This window comes from Phalaenopsis equestris, unplaced genomic scaffold (assembly GCF_001263595.1).
Source record: "Phalaenopsis equestris unplaced genomic scaffold, ASM126359v1 Scaffold001041, whole genome shotgun sequence".
Taxonomy (NCBI): Eukaryota; Viridiplantae; Streptophyta; class Magnoliopsida; order Asparagales; family Orchidaceae; genus Phalaenopsis; species Phalaenopsis equestris.
The window spans coordinates 109,833-131,774 of NW_018165480.1; the positions used below are offsets into that span (position 1 = coordinate 109,833).

A 21,942-nucleotide genomic window follows, 5' to 3' on the forward strand; every position below is an offset into this window, starting at 1 on the left:
GGAGGTGAGGGAGATTCTTCAGACTCCGCCTGCCTAGAACATATCACTGATATTACAGGTGAAAATATTTCTGCTGTTTCACAACCGCCTCATCAGATCCAGAAAGATGTCAATGCTACACAGACTCAAGAGGATCGTGATGTGCAACGTCCTACACCTGTCCGGCCACCTTTGAACCAATCAATTGATCATATGAGTCAATTCTCGGATAAGGAATGACGGGTCTACATATCCATAAGGAAGAAGAAGAATGGAGACATACTTGAGCTCAGAAATCTGATGGATGATACTTTGGTTACATCGGGTAATGGTATGCACCTTACCAATTTGTTAGCTGGCTCCCTTCCGAGAACTAGAGGCAGAGGAAGGACTAAAGTGGGATGTCTCCAGCACTTTTACGTTTGTTGGTGGATTTTTGGTTTTTTATCTTTATGTATTTTTGTTTCTTTAGGTTTTTGTATATGTTGCATTGTGTGAGTTGGGCCCTCTTTGCAACCTATCTGTAAATTTTTCTCTTTAATATATTAATATATTAATATATATATATATATATATATCTGTTTGTGTGTGTGTGTGTGTGCCGCAAGCAGTAGTCTGTTGGTTGGCGGGGTTCACGGGTTCGATCCTCAGTAGCTTGGGTTCCCGAGTATTTTGGCACATAGTGCGGGCTCTCATCATGGGGCCTAGCGTGTGGGAAATCGCGATGGAGTTTTGGTCTGCTAGGGTTTGGCGATTCCATGGCGACGGAGGTGTTTCTCCTCTTTTGGTGCTTTGATGCCGATGATATTCTTCCTCTCTCCCTCCTTGTTGGTGCGTTTCTTCTGTTTTTCATTTTCGGCTACTCGTTTCATGTGATTTTGGCTTTGTTCTATTTCTTGCAGCTTCGGTCCCTTGAGGGGTTGCTTTTGGGGTTCGGATGGAGCGGTCTTTTGCTGAAGCTCTCACGGGAGCTCTTACCTCTAATATTGATAACTCTTGTCTCTTTCCTCAATACTTTCGTGATTCCCTTTATGTTCGTATAGAGTACAATTTTATTCGAAAAATTGGGAAAAAGAATGACAAGCTTGCAATGTTTGTTTCTGAGGATGAGTCCAACATTCTTGCTTCTTTTGCTCAACAAGATCTTGTTGGGAAATTTGTTTTTCGACACCCTAAACTTGATCTAATTAGAAAGAAATTTGATTCTATAAAACTCACTGGATTTTGGAAAAATAGTTTGTTGGATAGGCGACATATTTTTATCCACTTATCTAATGATGAGGATTATACCCAATTATTATCTCGTCGTTTTATTAGAATCGATGACATTCCGATGAAAATTCTAAATTTGACGACTTGATCCCAAATCAAAATCCTGTAATATTCTAGTTTGGTTGTGCTTTGCAGAGTTAAAATTTCATTTGTTCAATCATGAAATCTTATTTTCTCTCCCCGCGGCTTATGGCAAATCATTTAAGATAGATGACCCAAATTTCCTATTGAACAGTCCTTCTGATGCTCATATACTGGTTGAGAGGGATATTACTTTGTCTTTCTGTGATGAAATTTGGATTGATTCTGCGCACAAAGGTTATTGGCAAAAGGTGAAAATTGAAAAAATATTCACCATATTACTCACACTGTCGTATGTTTGGGCACATTTTTACTCACTGCTATTGCTTACCCTACCTAAGTCATCTAGAAGGGGTGGCTTGAGAAATCATGATTAATATTATGATTTAGAATATTAGGGGAGTGACGGAAACTTCCTCCCTTAATAGGCTTAAGCACAAGCAGAATCCATAATTTATCCATTTTTGTTCTTTTAGAGCCGCTTGTTTCGCTTAATAAAGAGTGTATCTTCATAAAAAAATTAAGTAGTACAATCATTTTTGCAACACTAATAACAAAATTTAAATCTTTTGGAAACACAACAATGATCTAAATATTGTTGAAAATGAGTAATTCGTTTTGGTTTATTTTAAATTGGATACATTTTTTCCTGTGCCCCTTTTGTCTATGCTAGTCCTGTTCTTCAAGATAAATACCTTATTTTGCATAAACTTTCGCTTATGGGAGATACCATTAAAAATAATTGGTTTTTTGGAGGTGATTTTAACATGATTATGAAACCCTCTAAAAGGAGAGATTGTAGGTGTGGTGATCTCACACTTATCAATCACGTTTGTGATAAAATTGTTGAGGCTCGTCTTTTTATCATGGTTACATGGGTTCTCCTTTTAATTGGAGAAAGGGATCCCTCTTTCAACGTCTAAACTGTTTCTTTGGTAATCATTATTTTCTCAACTACTTTCACATCTCTAAAGTGTAATATCTAAATCATGTTGGTACGGATCATAACCTCATTCTGTTTTCTCTCGCTTTTACTATCAAACCTATTTAGTATCATTTCAAATTTCTTAATATATGGACTACTCATGATAACTTTTGGAGTATTGTTAAGCAGGCTTGGCACACTAATGGTGTTGGTAATCCTTGGTTCGTGTTTTGGCAACTTTATAAGCAGGTTGCTACTAAGTTACATATATGAAATTTTTATACCTTTGGTAATGTTCATAATAAGGTAAAGAAAACTCAAATGGTTGTGGATACTCTTGAGGCTCAGGTCATTTGTTCTCCTCATCATGACACTGAGTTGACCCAAGCTCATACTAATATTCTTGAAGCTATATCTTTGGAAGAGGATCTTTTACAGCAAAAAATAAATAATATTTATTTTAACAGCAGTAATCGCAATACAAAATTCTTCCATGTCTCTATCAAGCATAAAAGAAATATGAACACTTCTAAAAATTAAAACACCTGATGGGAGGTTTCTTACTGATAAAGATGAGATTGGTAATTGGTTCGGATGGTTTCACTGCTGCCTTCTATGTATCTTATTCGGATATCATAAAAAAAGAAATTATTTAAGCTATCCAAAGTTCTTTTCAGGGCGATGATTCTGGTAAATACTTTACTTCTCTCATTGTGTTCATCCCTAAGTGTAATGACAAAACCAGTTGGGATAAATTCAGACCTATATCCCTCACTTCTGTTATCTCCAAAGTCATTTGCAAACTGCTTGTCTTTAGATTACAATCTCTTCTTATCAATATTATCTCGCCGCAGCAATCTGTCTTTATGAAGGGGCGTAAAATAGCTGACAATATCTTACTCGCACAAGAGCTTCTTGAAGATCTTAACAAAACATATCGTGGTGGCAACATGGTTCTTAAACTTGACATTAAAAAAACTTTTGATACTATTAGTTAAGATTTCATTATTCATACTCTACAGGCCCGTGGCTGTCATAATAATTTTTGTTCTTTAATTCGACGATGGCTAGAGACTAATCACTGCTTTGTCCTTGTCAATAGTGACTCCTATGATTCTTTCTCCGCTTTTAGGGGTATCAAGCAGGGTGACCCTTTATCCCTACTATTTTTATCATAGTTTTTTACTATTTTTCTTGTTTAATCAATCAGATGCAGATGATTAAGACATAAATTCTCTCATAAATCGTCGATTTTGGTTAGTCATTTGGCTTATGCAAATGATGACATACTCCTCACTAATGCTAGTAAATCAGCTATTAAAGCTCTTATGTAGGTTCTTGATGTTTTTCAAGATACTTCTGGTTTCTTCTTCAGTAAGATAAAATGCAATCTATACTTTGAAAAATTTGTTAATGACTCCAATGTTACTTGGGTTGTTCTTACACTGGTTATCATGCTGTCTCTTTGACTCTCAAATATTTGGGCGTTAATTTGCTTAGAGAATGTCGCAAATAAACACAATTAGATGAAGTGGTGGTTAAAATCAAGCATAAAATCAATGATTGGAGGAACACTTTTCTCTCTAATGGTGGACACATCACCCTTCTCAAAAATGTTTTGTTGAGCATTCATTTGTATGCATTATAAATTATGAATCTCAAAAAGAGCACACAGATCGTGTTGGAGAGACTGTTTAATTGTTTTATTTGGTCGGACTCTCAATCTAGAAAATATTGGGTTGTTGTCTCTAAAGTTTACAAGTCTATATCCCCTGGAGGTTTAGACTTTAAGAGTTTGAAACAAATTTCTAAAATTAGTATGTGCAAACTTTGGGTTAAATTCCATGCTAACAATTTTTTAGGGGCTAGATTCTTCCATCATAAATATTGTGCTCATTTAAACCCGGTCATTGTTCCATGGAAAGTGAGGGGTTCAAAACTTTGGAAAGCAATTCGGAAAGCTAAATTGGTGGCTTGTAATTTTATTTTTTGGGAATTGGAGAGGGAAATATCTCTCTTTGGCACACTCAATGGGGTTTGGGAAACCGGAATTTATCTTCTCAAACACCTCGTAACAACAATTTGTTTATTTCAGATTGTTGGCTTGATGGGATTTGGGATGTTAACAAAGTGTTTTCTCTTATAGGTGACAAAACTGCTCATGTCACTAAAATTCCTATAAATATGATATCGAAGGACACTCCTCTTTGGAAAACTTCCTCTCATATTTCTCCCACAAAATTGCTTTACTTGAGTCTCTATAATTATGGTAACTGGTATCGGGGGAAAGATATTTTGAATGCTTTTCTTTCTCTTTCCATCTCCTTTTTCCTTTGAAGATATTTTCTTACCATGCTGCCCTTTGATGATATTTTTAAACTAAAATGTCTGAAGTTTGCTTCTCAATGTTACTTATGTAAAGGGAGGAGGAATTTGTGGTGCACCTCTATTTTCAATGTTCTTACGCCAGAGAGGTTTGGTATGCTTTGGGTCAGCATTTTCATATAAACTGGTTAAATAGAAATTATATTAAAGACTATCTCCTTAACTGGAGACCCGCTGCTCAGGTAGATACAAAATGTACATGTTTTCCTTTAGTAGTGTTTTGGTTTAGTTGGGTGGCCAGAAATGATCATAAATATCAAAATTTGGGTTTGGCTCCTACCAATATTGTATCTTACACACTTGCTTATTTTCATCGGGCCTGCCGCATTTTTGGCCTGGGTGGTTCTATGTCTCAACTTAGGGTGGGTAGGATGGCCGCTCTGATTAAGTAGAAACCCCCTCCTTGGGTTGGATCAAAATTAATATTGATGAAAGCTGGGCTTCCACAGCAGCTGGTGCTGGAAGGGTTTTTCGTAATCACTTGGATCAATGTCTTTGTTTCTTTGCTTCACTGATTATTCTCTTCTCCTTTGGAGGCCGAGTGCTTGCCATTTTTACTGTCTCAGCAAGTTGCGATCTCCTGTAATTTCCTAATCTTATTGTTGAGACATATTATATTACTCTTTACAAGGATTTTGATGTGGCTTCCATACCCAAATGGAATATGTTGGGTACTTGGAACAGAATTAGAGACATTATTGATAAGTACAACATATCAATTCATTTGTCCCACATTTTTTGTGAAGATAATTCCCCTGCTGATTGGTTGGCTAGAAGAGGTAAAGATGCGGGTAGCATTTTAGTTGGTGTTACACCAACTCAACAATTAAAACGTCTCTTGTTGGGAGACTCTCTGGATTTACCTTTCCTCAGTATATGATTATGGATTGCTGCAACTATTTTTATATGATTTTTTGTTGTTTCTCTGTAGCTGTTGGTTTTCGGTTGGAGCTGATGTGTGTTTCTTTGAGAAACTTTGCTTTAATACTTTGTGGTTTGGTTAATTGGGGGTTGCCCAGTTCTGGAATTTGTTTTGATAATTGGGGTGTTTTCTACCCAGTATGATGACTGTTGGCTCCCCTCATGCTATTGGTCGAGTTCTCTATGTTTTTTCGAAGCCCCTTAATAGTACCCTTTGCGGTTTTAAAAGTTGGGGAATTCTACCTAGCTTTGAGAGGACTGGGTGAGTCACTGCCTCCATCTGTTATCTTTCAGCGATTCTATGGGGTTTATGTGCTTGTTGGATACTTTTTTATGCTTTTCTTTGTCTTCTATTGGTTTCACTTTGGTTTTAGCTGCAGAATTTTTGTTTTACGATTGTGGACACGGATGATGAAGCTTGCGGTTTTTCACTTTGGTTCTCCTATTTCTTTCACTGTGGTTGTCGCTCCGGGAGGACCCCCTACCACTTTTGTTACTTTTGAACTGGCTTGTGGACTACCTTGCTTCAATTCTCATCATTTTTTGGAGTCTACTTTGCTCATTTGCAAGCTAGTTGATATTGAGCTGATGAAAGGCCTATGGGCTGCCTTGCTTCAATTCTCATTACTTTTTGAACTCTACTTTGCTTGTTTGCAAGCTAGCTGATATTGATCTGGATGACTCGGGCGCTTCTTTACGTCTTCTAATGCTGTATACACAAAACTATGTTCCTATAATTGCTTTTCAGCTCATGGCGGCTCGCAGTTTCAAGAATGTTGTCTCGTTTTGACATTTTTTTTTTTGGCACAGATACTTGGGTATACTTTTTATTTTGATGGGTATTCGATTTATTTTGTTTTTAGTTTTTTTCTTTGGGTTTTTTTGTGTGAAATTGTAATGTGGACGAGGAACCCCCTTTTGAGTGAATATTGTACATCTTTTTTGGGTTTTGATAGCGGGGGATCCTCTCCCAACTCTTTTTTTGTACCCATATTTTGTGATTAACACGTAAGGAGCCGACTAAATATGAGATATGTTGCTTCTATGGATTAGATATGCATGTTCAATAAGTTTGGTTATAGCTCTGTTTTAGATTTTTCTATTATTATCTATTATCTGAACTAAGTGTTTCACATTTGAATTGCTTGCCAAGTATGCATAAAAAAGATTATGTAAACATTGATGTCCCTCTTATTTTGTAATTGTTGCAGGTTACGTTTTGGTAGGCTTGCCTGGTCTGAATGTATACTGCAGGAGTATCGTTTGTTCTATGAGTCGTTAAATGAAATCAATATATATATAAAAAAGTTATGTTGCTTCAATGGATTAGATATGCATGTTCAATATGTTTGGTTCACAAAGGGCTTAACTGATAACTAGCTATGATTCAACTAGTTGTCTTTAGTCATTTATTGTCATTGGAATTCTTTGGTGTTGCTAAAATTAAAATTACTATTGCATTAAGCTGTGGTGATTTGTGATTGATGGTTTGTTGTCTGCTTCTTTTCACAGATATCACCTAATCTTATTCTTAAGAACATTGACTTATATTATGATTTTTTAATCCTATGTGATACACTTCATCTTACTCCTAAATAAGGTGTTGTTTGACTCATTAAGTAATCTCACTGAGCAGTATTTTGTTTGGTTGACCTTTAAATTTTTTCTACACTTTCTTTTAATAAAATTAATTCTTACTTTATCTAAATTTGGAAATTTTTTCCAATATTTTATCTTCCTTTTACTATCATGCATTTAGATTTAAAAAAAATTATGTTGTGCGCCTTTATTACAATATCCCTGTAATATATTGTAACTCATAAGATGGGAAAACACAAAGATAGTGCTATATCAGGCACTTGGGAGAGTGAGTTCAAATTTATTTTTTATAATTTATGTCAAAAGATGATTGAATTAGGTAACAGACCGACAACACTTTTCACTAAAGAAGGTTGACAAATTATAACAAAAAAATTCAAGAAAAAATTAAAAAATATATATATGATAAAAATTTATTAAAGAACAAATAGGATCAACAAAAAAATTGAAATTTGTAGAAGGAATTAGAACAAGTACTTGAATAATTTCAATTTTTTGGTTATATATTAATGTTAAGTAATGCATAATTTTTAATGTAATATTTAAAATTCTAATTTTTTGCAATATTTTAAAATTTAGTTCTAATTTTCTATTTGAATTATTTTTAAAATTGTGTGATTATAGTTACATTCTACAAGGGCATTGTAGTCTTTATTTAGGTTGCGTTTGAGATAGTTGTAACTGTATGAAGAAGCAGTTGTGAAGCTGCAGCTAGGAGTAGTTGTCATTATAGCATCTTTTTATTTTCCCATCTTGTGAGTTACAACAAATTAAAGTGATATTGTAATAAAGGTGGATAACATAAACTAAACTTTCAAAATCTAAAGGCAAGATGGTAAAATAGAAAGATAAATGATGGAAAATTTGTCTAGATTAAGATAAAGTAAGAATCAATTAAAAATATTTTGAAAAAAATAAAAGGCCAAGTAAGCTAAGTAGAGTTCAGTGAGATCATTTTATTAACAGGTATCCTATCCAAGATCGTCATTTACATTTGGTTGCGAGCCAGTATACTAGAAATATCAAGTGGTATCTGAATCAAAATATGTCATATAGGTTTAGATACATGGTGTATAAGAAAATAAGCCTAAGAGTAAGATTAGATAATATCTAAGAAGTGTATCATATAGACTATAAAATATGCATATACTTGAAGATAGTATTCACAGGAGTAAGATCATCTAATATATGAGGTTAAGTGTTTTATGTACATTCAGATATATAAAATAGAAGACAATATATTTAAAAGTAAGATCATGAAGTATCTAAGTTAAGAAATGCATCATATAGGTTTATAAATTCACAATAAAAAAATGGTTTATACTTAGGAGAAAGACAGAATAATAACTGAGTTGAAGTGCATCACATAGGTTTAAAAAATCATACTATAAAACTATTCTTAGGAGTAAGATCATGTGATATATGTGAGAAGAATGGGTCAACAAACCAGCAATCACCACAACTTAATGTCATAGTAATTTTGGTTTTAAAAATACCAAACAAATCCACACACGTGTGCGCGCGCGCACGCTCACACATAGGCGCACACACACACACACATACACAGGCACACACACATACACAGGCACACACACACACACAGGCACACACACACACACACACACACATGCAATTACTAATTTCATCTCACGACCCATACCTCAAATAATGCTCCCAACAGCATACATTTTGTCAATGCTAAACTACCAAAACTTAACCCTAAACAAAAATGGATTCTCACAATGTAAAACAACATTTCGATAGCAAGAACAAAGCTCTATTTATAATATCTAAAGCAATAGAATTACATTTATGAATGTCCGCACTTAATACAACCAAGAAAAAGAATGATTTTGTTTTAGACACACAAAATTTAATGAATGTTTGCACTCAATAGAAACTTCGATCCATAATATCCCCAACCCCTTAAGAGCTTCTACATACTATTCATTAGATAAATCAATTAGTAAAACACTCGTCAAATTCCCAACTCACATAAATCAACCAATTAGCAAATGATGCAAGCATTAAGGAGATGTAGATGATTTTTAAAATTTTTCAAATCAATTTTAATGTAAGAAAAACAAAGCTATAATCCACCTGGAAAGAAGAATCAAAGGTAGAAATAGAGATGGGGAAGAGAATACGTGCACAAAGCTTCAATCAGCGTTGATCAAGAAAAACCCTAAGACATTTCTTTTGTGAATTTCATGGATAAATCGAGATTTATGCAGATAATTTCACATAATGAGCGGGGGCAAGGTTTTCTTTATTTAGTTAGCGCCGTGGAACTCACAGTGTATGTGGGGCTTCCCCTTTGTTCATAAAAAGATGTTCCACAATGTAATTTTTAGAAACACTACGAAAATGACTCTCATCAAATGTCGATGACAGCGCTTTTCAAAGTATAAAGCACTTTAAATGCTACCCCAACACTCCTCAAACGTCTGTGACAACGCTTTTCAAAACATAAAGCACTGTAAAAGCTGCCCCAAAAGAAGACTTAGTCTTTTGATTTCTGAAACTTAGCAGAAGCACAAATTAATGTGATCAAATTTAGAAGTTCAAAATGCCCTCCTAGAAAGCTTCAATCCACCAATTTTCTCCAAAAAATTGACAAGCAATCTTTTATGATAAAATTGATCCAAATTTCATGAAGTGAAGATTAAATTAAACACCTAAAAGATAGGAAGATTTACATACATAGCACACATATATTTCAATTTTTACATATGTACCACCTTATTTATGCATGAAAAGATGTACACTTATAAAAGTTAAAAAGGTTTTAGTTCTATTTGATATGAAAGATTTATGTGATATAAATGTGAAAAAAGTAAAGTTTAGGTGTTGGATATGTAACTACATAGCAATTGTGTAATGTGTATGTATGTAAATGCCTAACAATACTAAAACGGCAACATTTAAAAAAATATAGAAAGTGTGAGGATCATTAATTACTGGATCGACTGACCTTTTTTTGGTGTTATCAAACATAGTAAGCCCTCTTGTAATGCCACAAGTCTGAACTCGTACAACCCCCTCAGTGTAAGTAAAGAGTGAAGGATAAACAGCAGCAAGTACTGTAGTTGGATCATGGAGATACACTCCTGAATTCAACCAGTAAAATCACTAAATGTTGAATAGAATACAGCTATGAATTTCCATACAAATTATGTTCTATTCTCCCACTGCGTACCTTGTATTCCATATGCATCTCTGTGATACGAGAAATAAAAATCTAAAATTTTGCACATGTATTGAGCAAATTTCCCTTCGCTTTGTGAAAGTTTGTCGCGATCAGCATCTACAAGGAATGCTCACAGTTTAAAAAAATAAAAAATAAATAAATAAACAATCAAATTATAACTTTAGATCTAATAGAAAAAATATTACTGTTTGATGACAGGTTAAATGAAATGTACAAAAACTGAACAATTTAACCCTACAATAGGAGTGAGGAGAGTATGTTAAACACCTCAAATAGAATGAAGCAGAGCTTTTCAACGATGAGGTGTATTTTGGTGCAGTGGTCGAGAATTCACTAGAAACTCCAAAGTAGAGCTTCAAACGAACCAAAGCTCGATTTAATGCTTGAATAAAACCAATTAAAGTTTAATTTAAAGATTGTGAATAAAAACAATTAAAACTCAAATTAAAATTTATTTATATTAAATTAAGTTAAAATTTTAATTCATAGTACATAAAACAAGATAAAAGCTTTTTGTTTAGTTGTCCTTTTATGTTGAGCATTTATATGTTTATTTTAGTTACTAATTTAGTAGCTCATTCATTTAAATGTTTTTCTTTTTTATTTTTTTTTGCAAGTTCAACAATAAATTCATTTATAAGCTCAATAAATCACGTTTGATTAGAAAATAAGAAGCTCAATCATAAGAACTCATTTATTTAAAATTTTTAACTCATAGTACATAGAACAAGATAAAAGCTTTCTGTTTAGTTGTCCATTTATTGTGCGAATTTATATGCTTATTTTAGTAACTTGTTCATTTAAAAGCTATTTTATTTTTGAAAGTTCAACAATAAGTTTATTTATAAGCTTGAAAAAGCTCGTTTGATTAGAAAATAAGTAGTTCGAACATACTACTCATTAGTTCGCTAGATAAGTTTCATTTAATTATAAATTAAAAAGCATAATACAATATTTTTAATATGCTCGATAAAAGTCATTTTGGTAGAAATGAAGTACCTCGATATCATTACTCATTAATTTGTTAGATGATGACTTGAATGTCATCATATGAAACAAAAATAAATCAAACTCAGACATTATGAATGATAAATGAATTAAGCTTCCACAAAAACATGAAACTCTATTTGAGCTAGAATTTTATGAAAAAGCTCACGCCTTAGCACAACTTTACTCAACTCGGCTCAATTAGAAAAAAAGTAGTTCAAACATACTACTCATTAGTTTGTTTGATAAGAATCATTTGATTAGAAAATATAAAGCACAATAACAGTAATTTTAATTTGATCAATAAAAGTCATTTTGGTAGAAATTAAGTAGCTCGATATCATTACTCATTAATCTACTAGATAATAACTTGAATGTCGTCATATGAAATAAACATAAATCAAACTCAAATATTAAGAATGATATATGAATTAAGCTTCAACATAAACATGAAACTCGATTGAAGACAGAATTGTATAAATAAGCTCACACCTTAACACTGCTTTACTCAACTGAGCTCGATTGGCTTGTAGCCCTACTCCAAATTTAAGTGTGCTTGTGCAGGAGCACCCCTAAGATGGCTGACCTTCTAGAAAAGTTAAACTGATAGGGTATAAATGTGAGGTCGTTAGGCGAAACAGACAATATCTTAATGGGTGAGAGTTTGAGTTGTTACAAATGATATCAAAGCATTACACCAGCTTGAATATGGGAACAAAGTGTCATACAAAACAACATGCTATGCCATTAGAGTCATCCCTTGAACCCTAGATGGGAAATTACTACATGGTGAGGGTCATCGCCTAAATCCTTTTAGTTTAGTGGATAATTTTGGGTTAAAAAAATTGGTGATGATGTCAATTACTTAAGTGGGATAGATTATGAAACCCTCAAGTACATAATGGAGCTGATCACTGAAACATTGAGGCGTTGTTTGATATAACAGTTAGAATCTTATCAGAAACTCTAAAGTTAAACATCTGCGAGAAGACTTCTAGTATGGGTGAACTCTTGGGAAGTTACACAAATGGAACGGAATCGTCAGGTCATTTGGAGAAAGCAAACAATATTTCGATGGGTGAGAGTTAGGGTTGTTACAAAGTTTGCAGCGAGCACCTAAGATGTTGGAAAGATCCAATTTAGAAAGCAATCTTAATGCTTTAATTTTTGTTAGTATGATAAAGTTCCACAACAGTAGATGTTAACTGAAATTTGGAGAAAGGCTACCTCGAAAAGATGCTTGATTTTAAAAATGATAACAAAAAATTCCTGGTAAAAGTAATAAGGAAAATATGTTAAAGCAAATGAAGAACAAAGACTTGAACCTTTATCATAATAACTTAAACCCTTACTAATCAAAATATTGTTTGTTATGATTTAAAATGTCGTACATTTGTGTTGTCTTAGTGCAACTTCTTATGAGGCCATCCATCCTAAGAATCATAAAATGTTAGAAGACTTTGGTGTTTAAGATGAAACTCTAACTATTAAACCAAAAGGCCCCTCAATATTTTAGATATAATGAAGTTTTACAATTTTCCCCAATTATTAATTTTCTTGTCTGTTCTCTTTGGAATATCCTCCTCAAATTATTAACCATGCATATAAAATTCTATAGAAGACCTCTATGAGTTTATAATGCTACTTCAATCATGTATCACTTTGTTCCAAAGAAATGAATCCAGTAATGAAGCAGTTTGACTCGATTGCACTTCATATTGCTCTAACATTATACCATTTGTAACACTCTAAACTCTAGTCCATTTAAAAATTACTAGCTTTGGCCTAATAGGCCACATGGTAGTATCTAGGGGTGTAAACGAACCGAACACGAACGAACAGAGCTTGTGATCGTGTTCGGTTCATTTGAAATTTAGTTTTTTTGAAATAAGCTCGTGTTCGAAATTGTTCGTGAAGTCACTGTCCGTGTTCATTTCTTAACGAACGAGCCGAACACGAACTGTTCACGAACGACAAGCTAGTTTGACATCCCTAATATTAATATATATAAATAATATATTATATTAATTAAATAACTTATTTTATATAAATATATAATATATATATTAGTATATTACTAATATAGTATATTAATATAATATTATTATTAATTTATTATATATTATAATTAATAAAATTTAATTTTTTAAAATATCATAAATTTTTTATATATAATTATTTTAAATTATTTTATATTTCGAACAATAATGATTCGAACATGAACGAACGCATCACTGTTCATGTTTGGTTCGTTTAACTAACCGAACGAAAAAAAATTATTCATATTCGTCTCATTTACTTATCGAACGAATCGAACATGAGCTCATTGACGAACCGAACACGAACCGTTCGCGAACAACGAGCTTTTTTGACAGCCCTAGTAGTATCATTGGTGCAAACTTTAAGAGGTCACTCATCCTAAGAGTGCTCAACATGAGCATGCTCAACTTTGGAGATTATTACAAAACTCTTACCAACTATGCCAAAAAACAGCTCCATGTTTGCAAATATATCTCACAATTATAAATAAGCATCTAAGGCCAAGTGCACAAAAATAATGGTATTTTACTAATGTTTCTGATTGAGTGGAGATTTTTGGTTATGCAAAATAAAATACAAGCTATACATGGAAGAAATTACATACAATAAGGATTATTAATGATATGCAATATGCAAAGTTATTCGGCATTTTATATGGCTACTAAAATGGAATTGGAATGGCTAAGGAGCATATTTAAAAGAAGAATACACAGCTTCACACAATCTAACGAAACAAAATCTAAGGAATGATCAAATAGCCAAATACGTGCAAGTTTAATATAACAAAGAAAAAATAGTGTTTTACCTGTCAAAATAACTTGATGGGTAATATTAATTCCCACAGCTAAAATATCAGCCCCACTGGTGAAGACAATATCAGCAGCATCTGGATCGCCAAAAATCTGGTTATCCATATTTGTATGCATGCAAATATTACCATAAGTCATAAAATGAATCATCAAGTTTAGTTAATAAAAAAATTAAAAAATAAATTAAAAAAGGAGCAACCATTAACTTAACATTAGTGTAATTTGCATTTTACAATTTTGTTAAAAGAGATGAATATTTGTTTAAACTGATGACCTATAATTTGTGAATTTTGTGTTGTGTGTGTGAATTCTTGCTATTTATTGTAAAATGGTCTACCACTGTTGGTGTGCAAGAAATGCTAAAAAGCATGGTAGAACTTTGGTAATTCTACTGTTTTGGCCTCCACTTGTCTTGAAGCCTTGAATTTAATGCATAAATTCCAACTTTGGGAGCAATGGGTCACTAACCAATCTGGTGGACTGTCATAAACTTCTTTTTGGTCACCCCTCCCGGTTGGCTCAAATTTAATATTTATGGGGCCCTCATGCCTTGCATGGGTAGCATTGGGCTGGTAATTAAAGATGAGAAAGGTGAAGTTATCTTGGCGGCAGGCCAACCCATGAGTATTGGAACAGTTACAGCGTGAAAGTTGGGGTGATGTCATCAATTAACATTTTTTGGGAACCATGGATGCATGAAGTTAAAGGCATTATCATTGAAAGTGATAACAAAAACATTATAGTTCCCTTGCAAAAATGTTGCTTGCCAACACTTCGAAGAAACGACCACTTGAAGTTGAAGAGTTCTCTTCCTTAGTTTATTTTAAATTGATTCTTTTCCAATACTTAGAGGGAAAAAGAATATTGTTGCCCGAACGTGTGCAAAGAAAGCCATACATATTTCTTTTTGTGAAAGAAATATTGATAGTTCACATTTCCTATTTTCTTTTGTTGATTTTGGCCTGGCCTACATTTTGTAGGGCAGGGTTCTCTTTTTTGTATTTTGTAATCCTTCGTTTTAGTAATGCAAATGCACATGTCAAGGAAGTAGGATTCAATAATTGAATTGGTCATCAAAATAAATGATATGATTTGAATGAAATAGAGCAAACTATAATTCTAGACCATTCTAATTTGGCTATCCTAAAGTTTAGAATTACACTCCTAAGCTTGATGGAAGGTGTATAAAAATTTTAGATTTCATCTATAAACTAAGAAAACTTGGAATGTTATAATATTTTAATTTTCAAAGAATTTAATTCGAAAATAATAATAATAAGTCATGCTTAATATCATTTATGAAGTGTTATTGCTAAGTTGATATTAATATTTATAATTCAATGAAATGAATATAAAGACAATTGTATTATCAATTTAAAAATTATAAATATGTTGAATATGGAGTGTATGAATATTAAAAATTTTCTATACAAATATCATTCATATCTAAATTTTTATATTCTTATCATCAATTTTGTTAAAGGTCTTAGGCAAGAAATTACAAAATAATTGGGCACAAAAAAAAATAATTTAAGCATACAACTATATCAATTTGAAACTTCAATTAAATTGAAAATGAGTGTTGTGCCCGATGATGAGTAATTTAAAAACCAAAGCTACACTAAAAGATAGAAAGCGAAATCCTTTTAAGTGGAGCGGCCAAAAATATAATTGACTTGAAGAGAATTTTGAGTTATAATAACCAATGATATACATCAAAGCAGCACCAAGAAAAGAGCATGTCTATATCAAAGAAAAGAAAAATATTTTTGTGTATAGTCAAACTAGTAAAATGGAGTATAGAGAAATATAGATTAAGAGATGATTGTTTTGCATGTATAGCTACACATCAAGAATAGAGCACAATGATATTATGAAATGGGGGAGAGAAAGCTTCCCCGATGGAACCTCCAAAACTCTATATGATAAGAATAAGAAAAATAATCAAGATAGAAAATTTATTTTAGAAGAAATCTTCAGAAGATATGTTTGAATCTCTGCTTTTGATATAAATTTAGACAAATCCATTTATGTGTACTATGATAATATCTTGGAGGTCTTGTATAAAGGTAAAGTCTTAAAGAGATCAGTTATTGACTAATAGAGATTTTGTGAGAACATTTATAATATCTCGTGGAATCTTATATAAATTTTCCAAACACATTCCTTGTTACCACTATAAATAGAGCCTTAAATGGAAGTTTTTATGTCCAAAGACCACAAGGAGAATTTTTCCGCCATACTTGCAAGTAGTAGAACATTCTGATTCTTCAATGATAAAAAAAAGGTTGCTAATTTTAGTGCCATCAAATAAAATTTTGAACCATAGCAGAGAGAATCTCTTATTTGAACTCCTTAAGACAGAGGAAGAAAGAGAATAATTCCAGCAAACATACATTCTTCTTCTCAATATGCATCACTTGTACATTTATAGCAGATAGTATGCTCATTTTTCATCTTATGTAGATAAAACTGTATATCCATCATTATCGTCAACTTTATATAATCCCATTGAAGCATATAAGCTTAAATATTATGTTTGTGCCATAGGACATGTTTGTGCTCATATAAGTTTAAGTTTTACTCAAAGTTTAATCAATATTTCAATATAATGGGTGGGTGAAATCAAGAACTTCAACCTTCAGGAATGTGATTTCCACACCATGAAGAAAGATTAGTCAATCAATTAGTGAAACTACTTTCTCATAATTGTTGGTCTGTCTCTAGTACATCTGTCGCTACAAATCCAGTTTCAAGTTTAATTTCCAATGTAAAAATCAGTAATCATGCAGACAACAACGCAAGTTTAAAATGGAAAGTGGAAACAATAATTGCAGCTAGCCCTTCCCTTTAAGTGTTTGCAGTGAACTAATGAGTTAATGGAACCAAATAAGAGATTCTGAAAAAGCTGTCCGAACATTTTATCATGAAAGAGCTAACAAGCTTCAAAACATAGTGTGCATATTACAGCTCCGAATGTCAATAATGTCCAATTCTAATTGTTGAAACATGGTAACTATTGCCGCTATGAGTATACAATAAAAACAAGGGGCATTTACAAGCATACCACATAATTCTTACGCATTAACATTCTACGACCTGAACATTCTTATTTACATGCATACACTCTAATATTTTACAACACATCAATTCTTATGCCCTATCTTTTCAAAATTAAATACACCTTTTCATGCATAAGTTTATGCACCAAAGTGTTATAATAAAAATCAAATTTTGGTGATATGAAAATACATAAGAATTGTCTGGTATCCATGTAAATCTCCCTAAAAACAATAAAAAATAGGATATTAATACTAGGAACGGTGATAACAGAAACAGGTATCATATTAGAGATGAAGAAGAATATGCGCCATAGTAAGAGTCTAGGAGCTGTTTTCCGAGATGAATATGCACCATAGCAAAGGTGTAGATGGTACTTACATTGGCTTCAGCTGCAGGATTAACATTTCCATTGACAGCGAATGCACCACCAAGAATAACAATCTGCCCTACCTTTTGTGGGAATTTAGGGTCAAGTTCAATGGCCTGCCCTAAGCAACATAATAAAATAGGTTATTTAATAGACAATCCAGATACAAATGAATGATAGATGATGAAAACCTGACCATCGCTATGTTTGTTAATGTGCCAAGTGCAACAACAGTGACCTTTCCAGGGGACTGATTAGCTTTTTCAACCAGAAACTCTGCAGCAGATTGATCGGTTGCCTTCCCCTGAGGAGGAGGGAAGTTCTGATTTCCAAGTCCATCTGAACCATGAACAAAGGCTGCTATCCGAAGCTTTGTAACTTTCTTCTCAAATTTAAGAAATAAAGTGTGTATTAGAAAATTCCAACAACAAAATCTAATCAAGAGTCTAGAATGTCATGTAAAAATAAACAGATGGTAACAACCAAAGCTGAACTGAGGCATTTTGCTTTAGAAAAGTGATATACAAGCATGGAGCTGGATCGATTCGTAAGCCTCAAAAAAATACAAAAAAGTCATAAAATTAAAGTTAATTCATAAACATGGCATAAATTATTACATGTTGATTTAGTTTATTATCATGAAGGCATAAATCACACCTCCTTATTTTAAATATTAATATAAAATAGAAATTTTATATTTGATTCTAAGTAAAAATTCAATTTAAATTTAAATAATCCATGAGGTTCAAGATCCATCTTCAAAAGAATCACCATATTGATTATCATCTAATTCAGTTTCACTGGTAACTTTAAAATATTATTTATTCGCTGCAACTGTATTGTTACTATCAATTAATCGAAAATTCAATATATTTTAACAAAATTAATAGTATAATCAATTAATTATAATATATATTAACCTTTTTGAGGCACTGTACCAAATACATGAAATATAACATAATATAATGTATATTAATACATATTAATAATATAATATAATATAGTCTTTTGCATAGCTTGATCAAGGCGGTATCTCAAAAGGCTTGAAAAAAATATAAAGACACGAGGCTCGCACCTTGTAGGAAAAAGGTGCGAGTCTCAAGACTTTTCTTTTGAGTCTCAGTTAGAGGCATGCCTCGAAACATACACGTCGTACTCCTTTTTAAACAAGACACTCCATCATTAAAATGATCATGATTGCAGCAGGGTGGTCAAAGAACTATAAGTGTTTATTTAAGACAAAATATTCATTAATTACAGAACTTTTGATAAAGAATTCAAACAAGCAAAACACAACCGATTGAGGAGGGAGTTTAATACAAAAGGAGCCTCAAGCTTTGACACATATTAATAATATAATATAATATAGTCTTTTGCATAGCTTGATCAAGGCGGTATCTCAAAAGGCTTGAAAAAAATATAAAGACACGAGGCTCGCACCTTGTAGGAAAAAGGTGCGAGTCTCAAGACTTTTCTTTTGAGTCTCAGTTAGAGGCATGCCTCGAAACATACACGTCGTACTCCTTTTTAAACAAGACACTCCATCATTAAAATGATCATGATTGCAGCAGGGTGGTCAAAGAACTATAAGTGTTTATTTAAGACAAAATATTCATTAATTACAGAACTTTTGATAAAGAATTCAAACAAGCAAAACACAACCGATTGAGGAGGGAGTTTAATACAAAAGGAGCCTCAAGCTTTGACACATATTTTGCAGGGTTTATTAAACGTTATGATTTAGATACTACAAAGAAATACAATTTTGTAAAATAAATCAATAATGCAATTGTTTGAATGCATCTCTACAAAACATTGTTCTTGAAAAAAAGTGTGAATGTAACTTTATGACAAACCCAGGACACTAACTGTTTCAAATTTAAAAATACGGTGACAGAAAAAGGTAGCTTGTGCATATAATAATGAAAGATACTACTACTTTGGAGTGATTACAAAGAAAAAAAATATATATCCAACATAGGATGGATTGAAGTTGTCGAAAATTTTCCTTAAATAAATTATATGCTTCGTCTAACAATTAACATAGATGGAAGTTGTCGAAATTTTTCCTTAAATAAATTATACGTTTTGTCTAACAATTAAAAAGTTAGAGTGAAAAAAAGAAAAAAAAAAAGATAGGCCACAGTCAAATAAATCTGACAAGGACGATGATGATGATCTGTTGTCGGAAAAGGACTATCCTTTTTGGAGCGACACTCAAGACATTGAAATAACTATACTGAACGTTACCTCTTTTTAATTTAGAGTACAGTACATCTTTAATATTGATTATACTTCAGAAGCTAATGAGAAAATTGAAATAAATATAGCATTCGGCAGAGCATGCTGACAGAGGAATTTGTAAATACCTTGATAGTAGCATGAGAGCCCTCAGCTACAGGTATATCGCTTCTCCCTGCAATCTCCAGCTGAAGAAGAGAAGGAAATACCAATCATGAATGGGAAAACAATTCTGAATGAGCACCTTAAAGAGATGTCCTTAACAATAACCCATAAGGCATCAATCATATATAAATAAAATAAGCTTCGAAGTAAGCTCCGAAGTCCAAACAGACAATGCATCAAGATCATAAGATAAACATAGCTTAAGAACAAGGAAAGCGAGGCAGACCGGGTCCATCTCTAAAATTGACCACACATTTGGTTCTAAATTAACTAAACAGCTAGTTCACCAAGGTTCTATTGCCTAACTATCTCAATCCCAAACCAAAAAGTGGGAAAAAATTCTCTAGGTTCAACTCAGATCGGTTCACTAGTCATCTCAGTTTCAGATTCCCAATCAAAGAAGCAAACCAGTCAGGAAAAAGGATACTTCTAGGGCCAATGTATCTGAAAAAACAAATCGTATTCCCATCTACATTAATACATAACCAAGATAACAAGAATTTATATACGTAAACGTAGTCTGACTCTGTGTTCAAACTGAGATGTTCAACAAATCTAGCAATACCTCGAACGACTAGTTTCCTAAACCTAATATTATCCACAAAAGAAACTCAACAAATTACCAAGTGCAGAGCATTCCTTGTAGCCAGAGTAGTATAAACGTTTCCGTGGGTCGTTGTTAAGCCGATGACCTCTATTTCCGGCAAGCTTAGCGCGATAAAGATCGCCATCGCATCATCTGAAGAAAAAGATTTAAAAAAAACAGAACAAATCGTTGAAAATTAGAAAAATAGCTCACAGGTATCAAATAAGCAGATTTGAGAAGATAGATTTTCCCACCAATCCCAGGGTCGGTGTCGATGATGATCTTTCTTCTCTCCACTTCTCCCATTGCAAAGTTTGAGATCAGAACGCAGCTAGCTCCGTCTGTTCCTCGTTCTGGTTCAAATAAACTAATCCTGAAGGCGGTTAACTGAGGCTCCCCGTCATGAGAGACGTATGGCGGCGGGCCACAGAAACGACTGCAGCCGTCCCTTCCGTGATTAATCACGTCGCATGCATCAGATGATCCGCTGTCACATCGAACGGTCCAGATCATTTCTGTATGGTAAGGATCTTCCCTTGAAACTGACAGGCTAGCCAATTGTTGAGAGACTGCATGCGGCGGGATGATGTTATGTTTATTCTGTTTAAAGTGGGATAATTACAGACAGATCATTCAAAATATTGGGATTTACAAATTAATTATAAATTCTTCTTTATTAGCTACCGAATCAACGCTACTGGCAATTTGACAAAAATAAAAACTACATATTACTCAATTTCTCTATAATTACATTTATAACATGTAAATTTCAATTTTTTCATATGTCAATTTATCTATGCATAAAAATTTATATTACGCTTTTTTAAAATTAAAATACTCATATTGTTTATGTCATAGGAAATAATTGGTGGTTAAAAATGGAAAAAAATAAAATTTATGTATTAGATATGTAAATACACGTATTTTGAGAGGAACGCATGTTGCCAAAATTTTTAAACGTCACTTTTAGTACTAAATAAATAAAATTTTATAGAGTATCATTCATTTCTAATTCAAGAAATTTTTTGCTAGTTAATTTTGTATAATTTAAGACTATAAATTTCTCATTTCTATTAATGAGAGAGTTTTTTTTTTTTTTTGTATCTGTTGAATCTAGATTTGTCGGATGAATCACAACACCCGAGGGATAGAGTGTTGGGAATCATGAGAGAGAAACAAAGAGGGATAGAAAAAAAAGAGAGAAAGAAAGTGTAGTGCACTTGGATTTAGCCCTGAGAGTTAAAATAAGATATTCCCTAGCTCTTTCGCCCATTTTATTTCATTGAATGAGAGGGTTACAAAGAGAAAAAA

The 21,942-nt window shown here is 32.8% G+C and overlaps 1 protein-coding gene across 2 annotated transcripts in view; it reads right to left on the minus strand.

Moving 5' to 3' along the window:
• LOC110032866 (probable uridine nucleosidase 2) overlaps nt 1-21,136 on the minus strand; it is a 35,127-nt gene extending 13,991 nt beyond the window's left edge. Inside the window, exons 1-8 of one of the 2 annotated variants that reach the window (XM_020736639.1) lie at nt 20,886-21,136; nt 20,669-20,784; nt 20,009-20,068; nt 17,878-18,021; nt 17,651-17,755; nt 14,206-14,302; nt 10,362-10,469; nt 10,137-10,272 (exon numbers count right to left, since the gene is read on the minus strand). In XM_020736639.1, the coding sequence (XP_020592298.1) occupies nt 10,137-10,272; nt 10,362-10,469; nt 14,206-14,302; nt 17,651-17,755; nt 17,878-18,021; nt 20,009-20,068; nt 20,669-20,784; nt 20,886-20,937 (818 nt within the window). In that variant the 5' untranslated portion in view covers nt 20,938-21,136. Of the gene's footprint in view, nt 1-10,136; nt 10,273-10,361; nt 10,470-14,205; nt 14,303-17,650; nt 17,756-17,835; nt 18,022-20,008; nt 20,069-20,668; nt 20,785-20,885 lie in introns of both variants that reach the window. The other variant, XM_020736638.1, reaches the window with a different exon arrangement.
• Between the last annotated feature and the right edge of the window lie 806 nt (nt 21,137-21,942).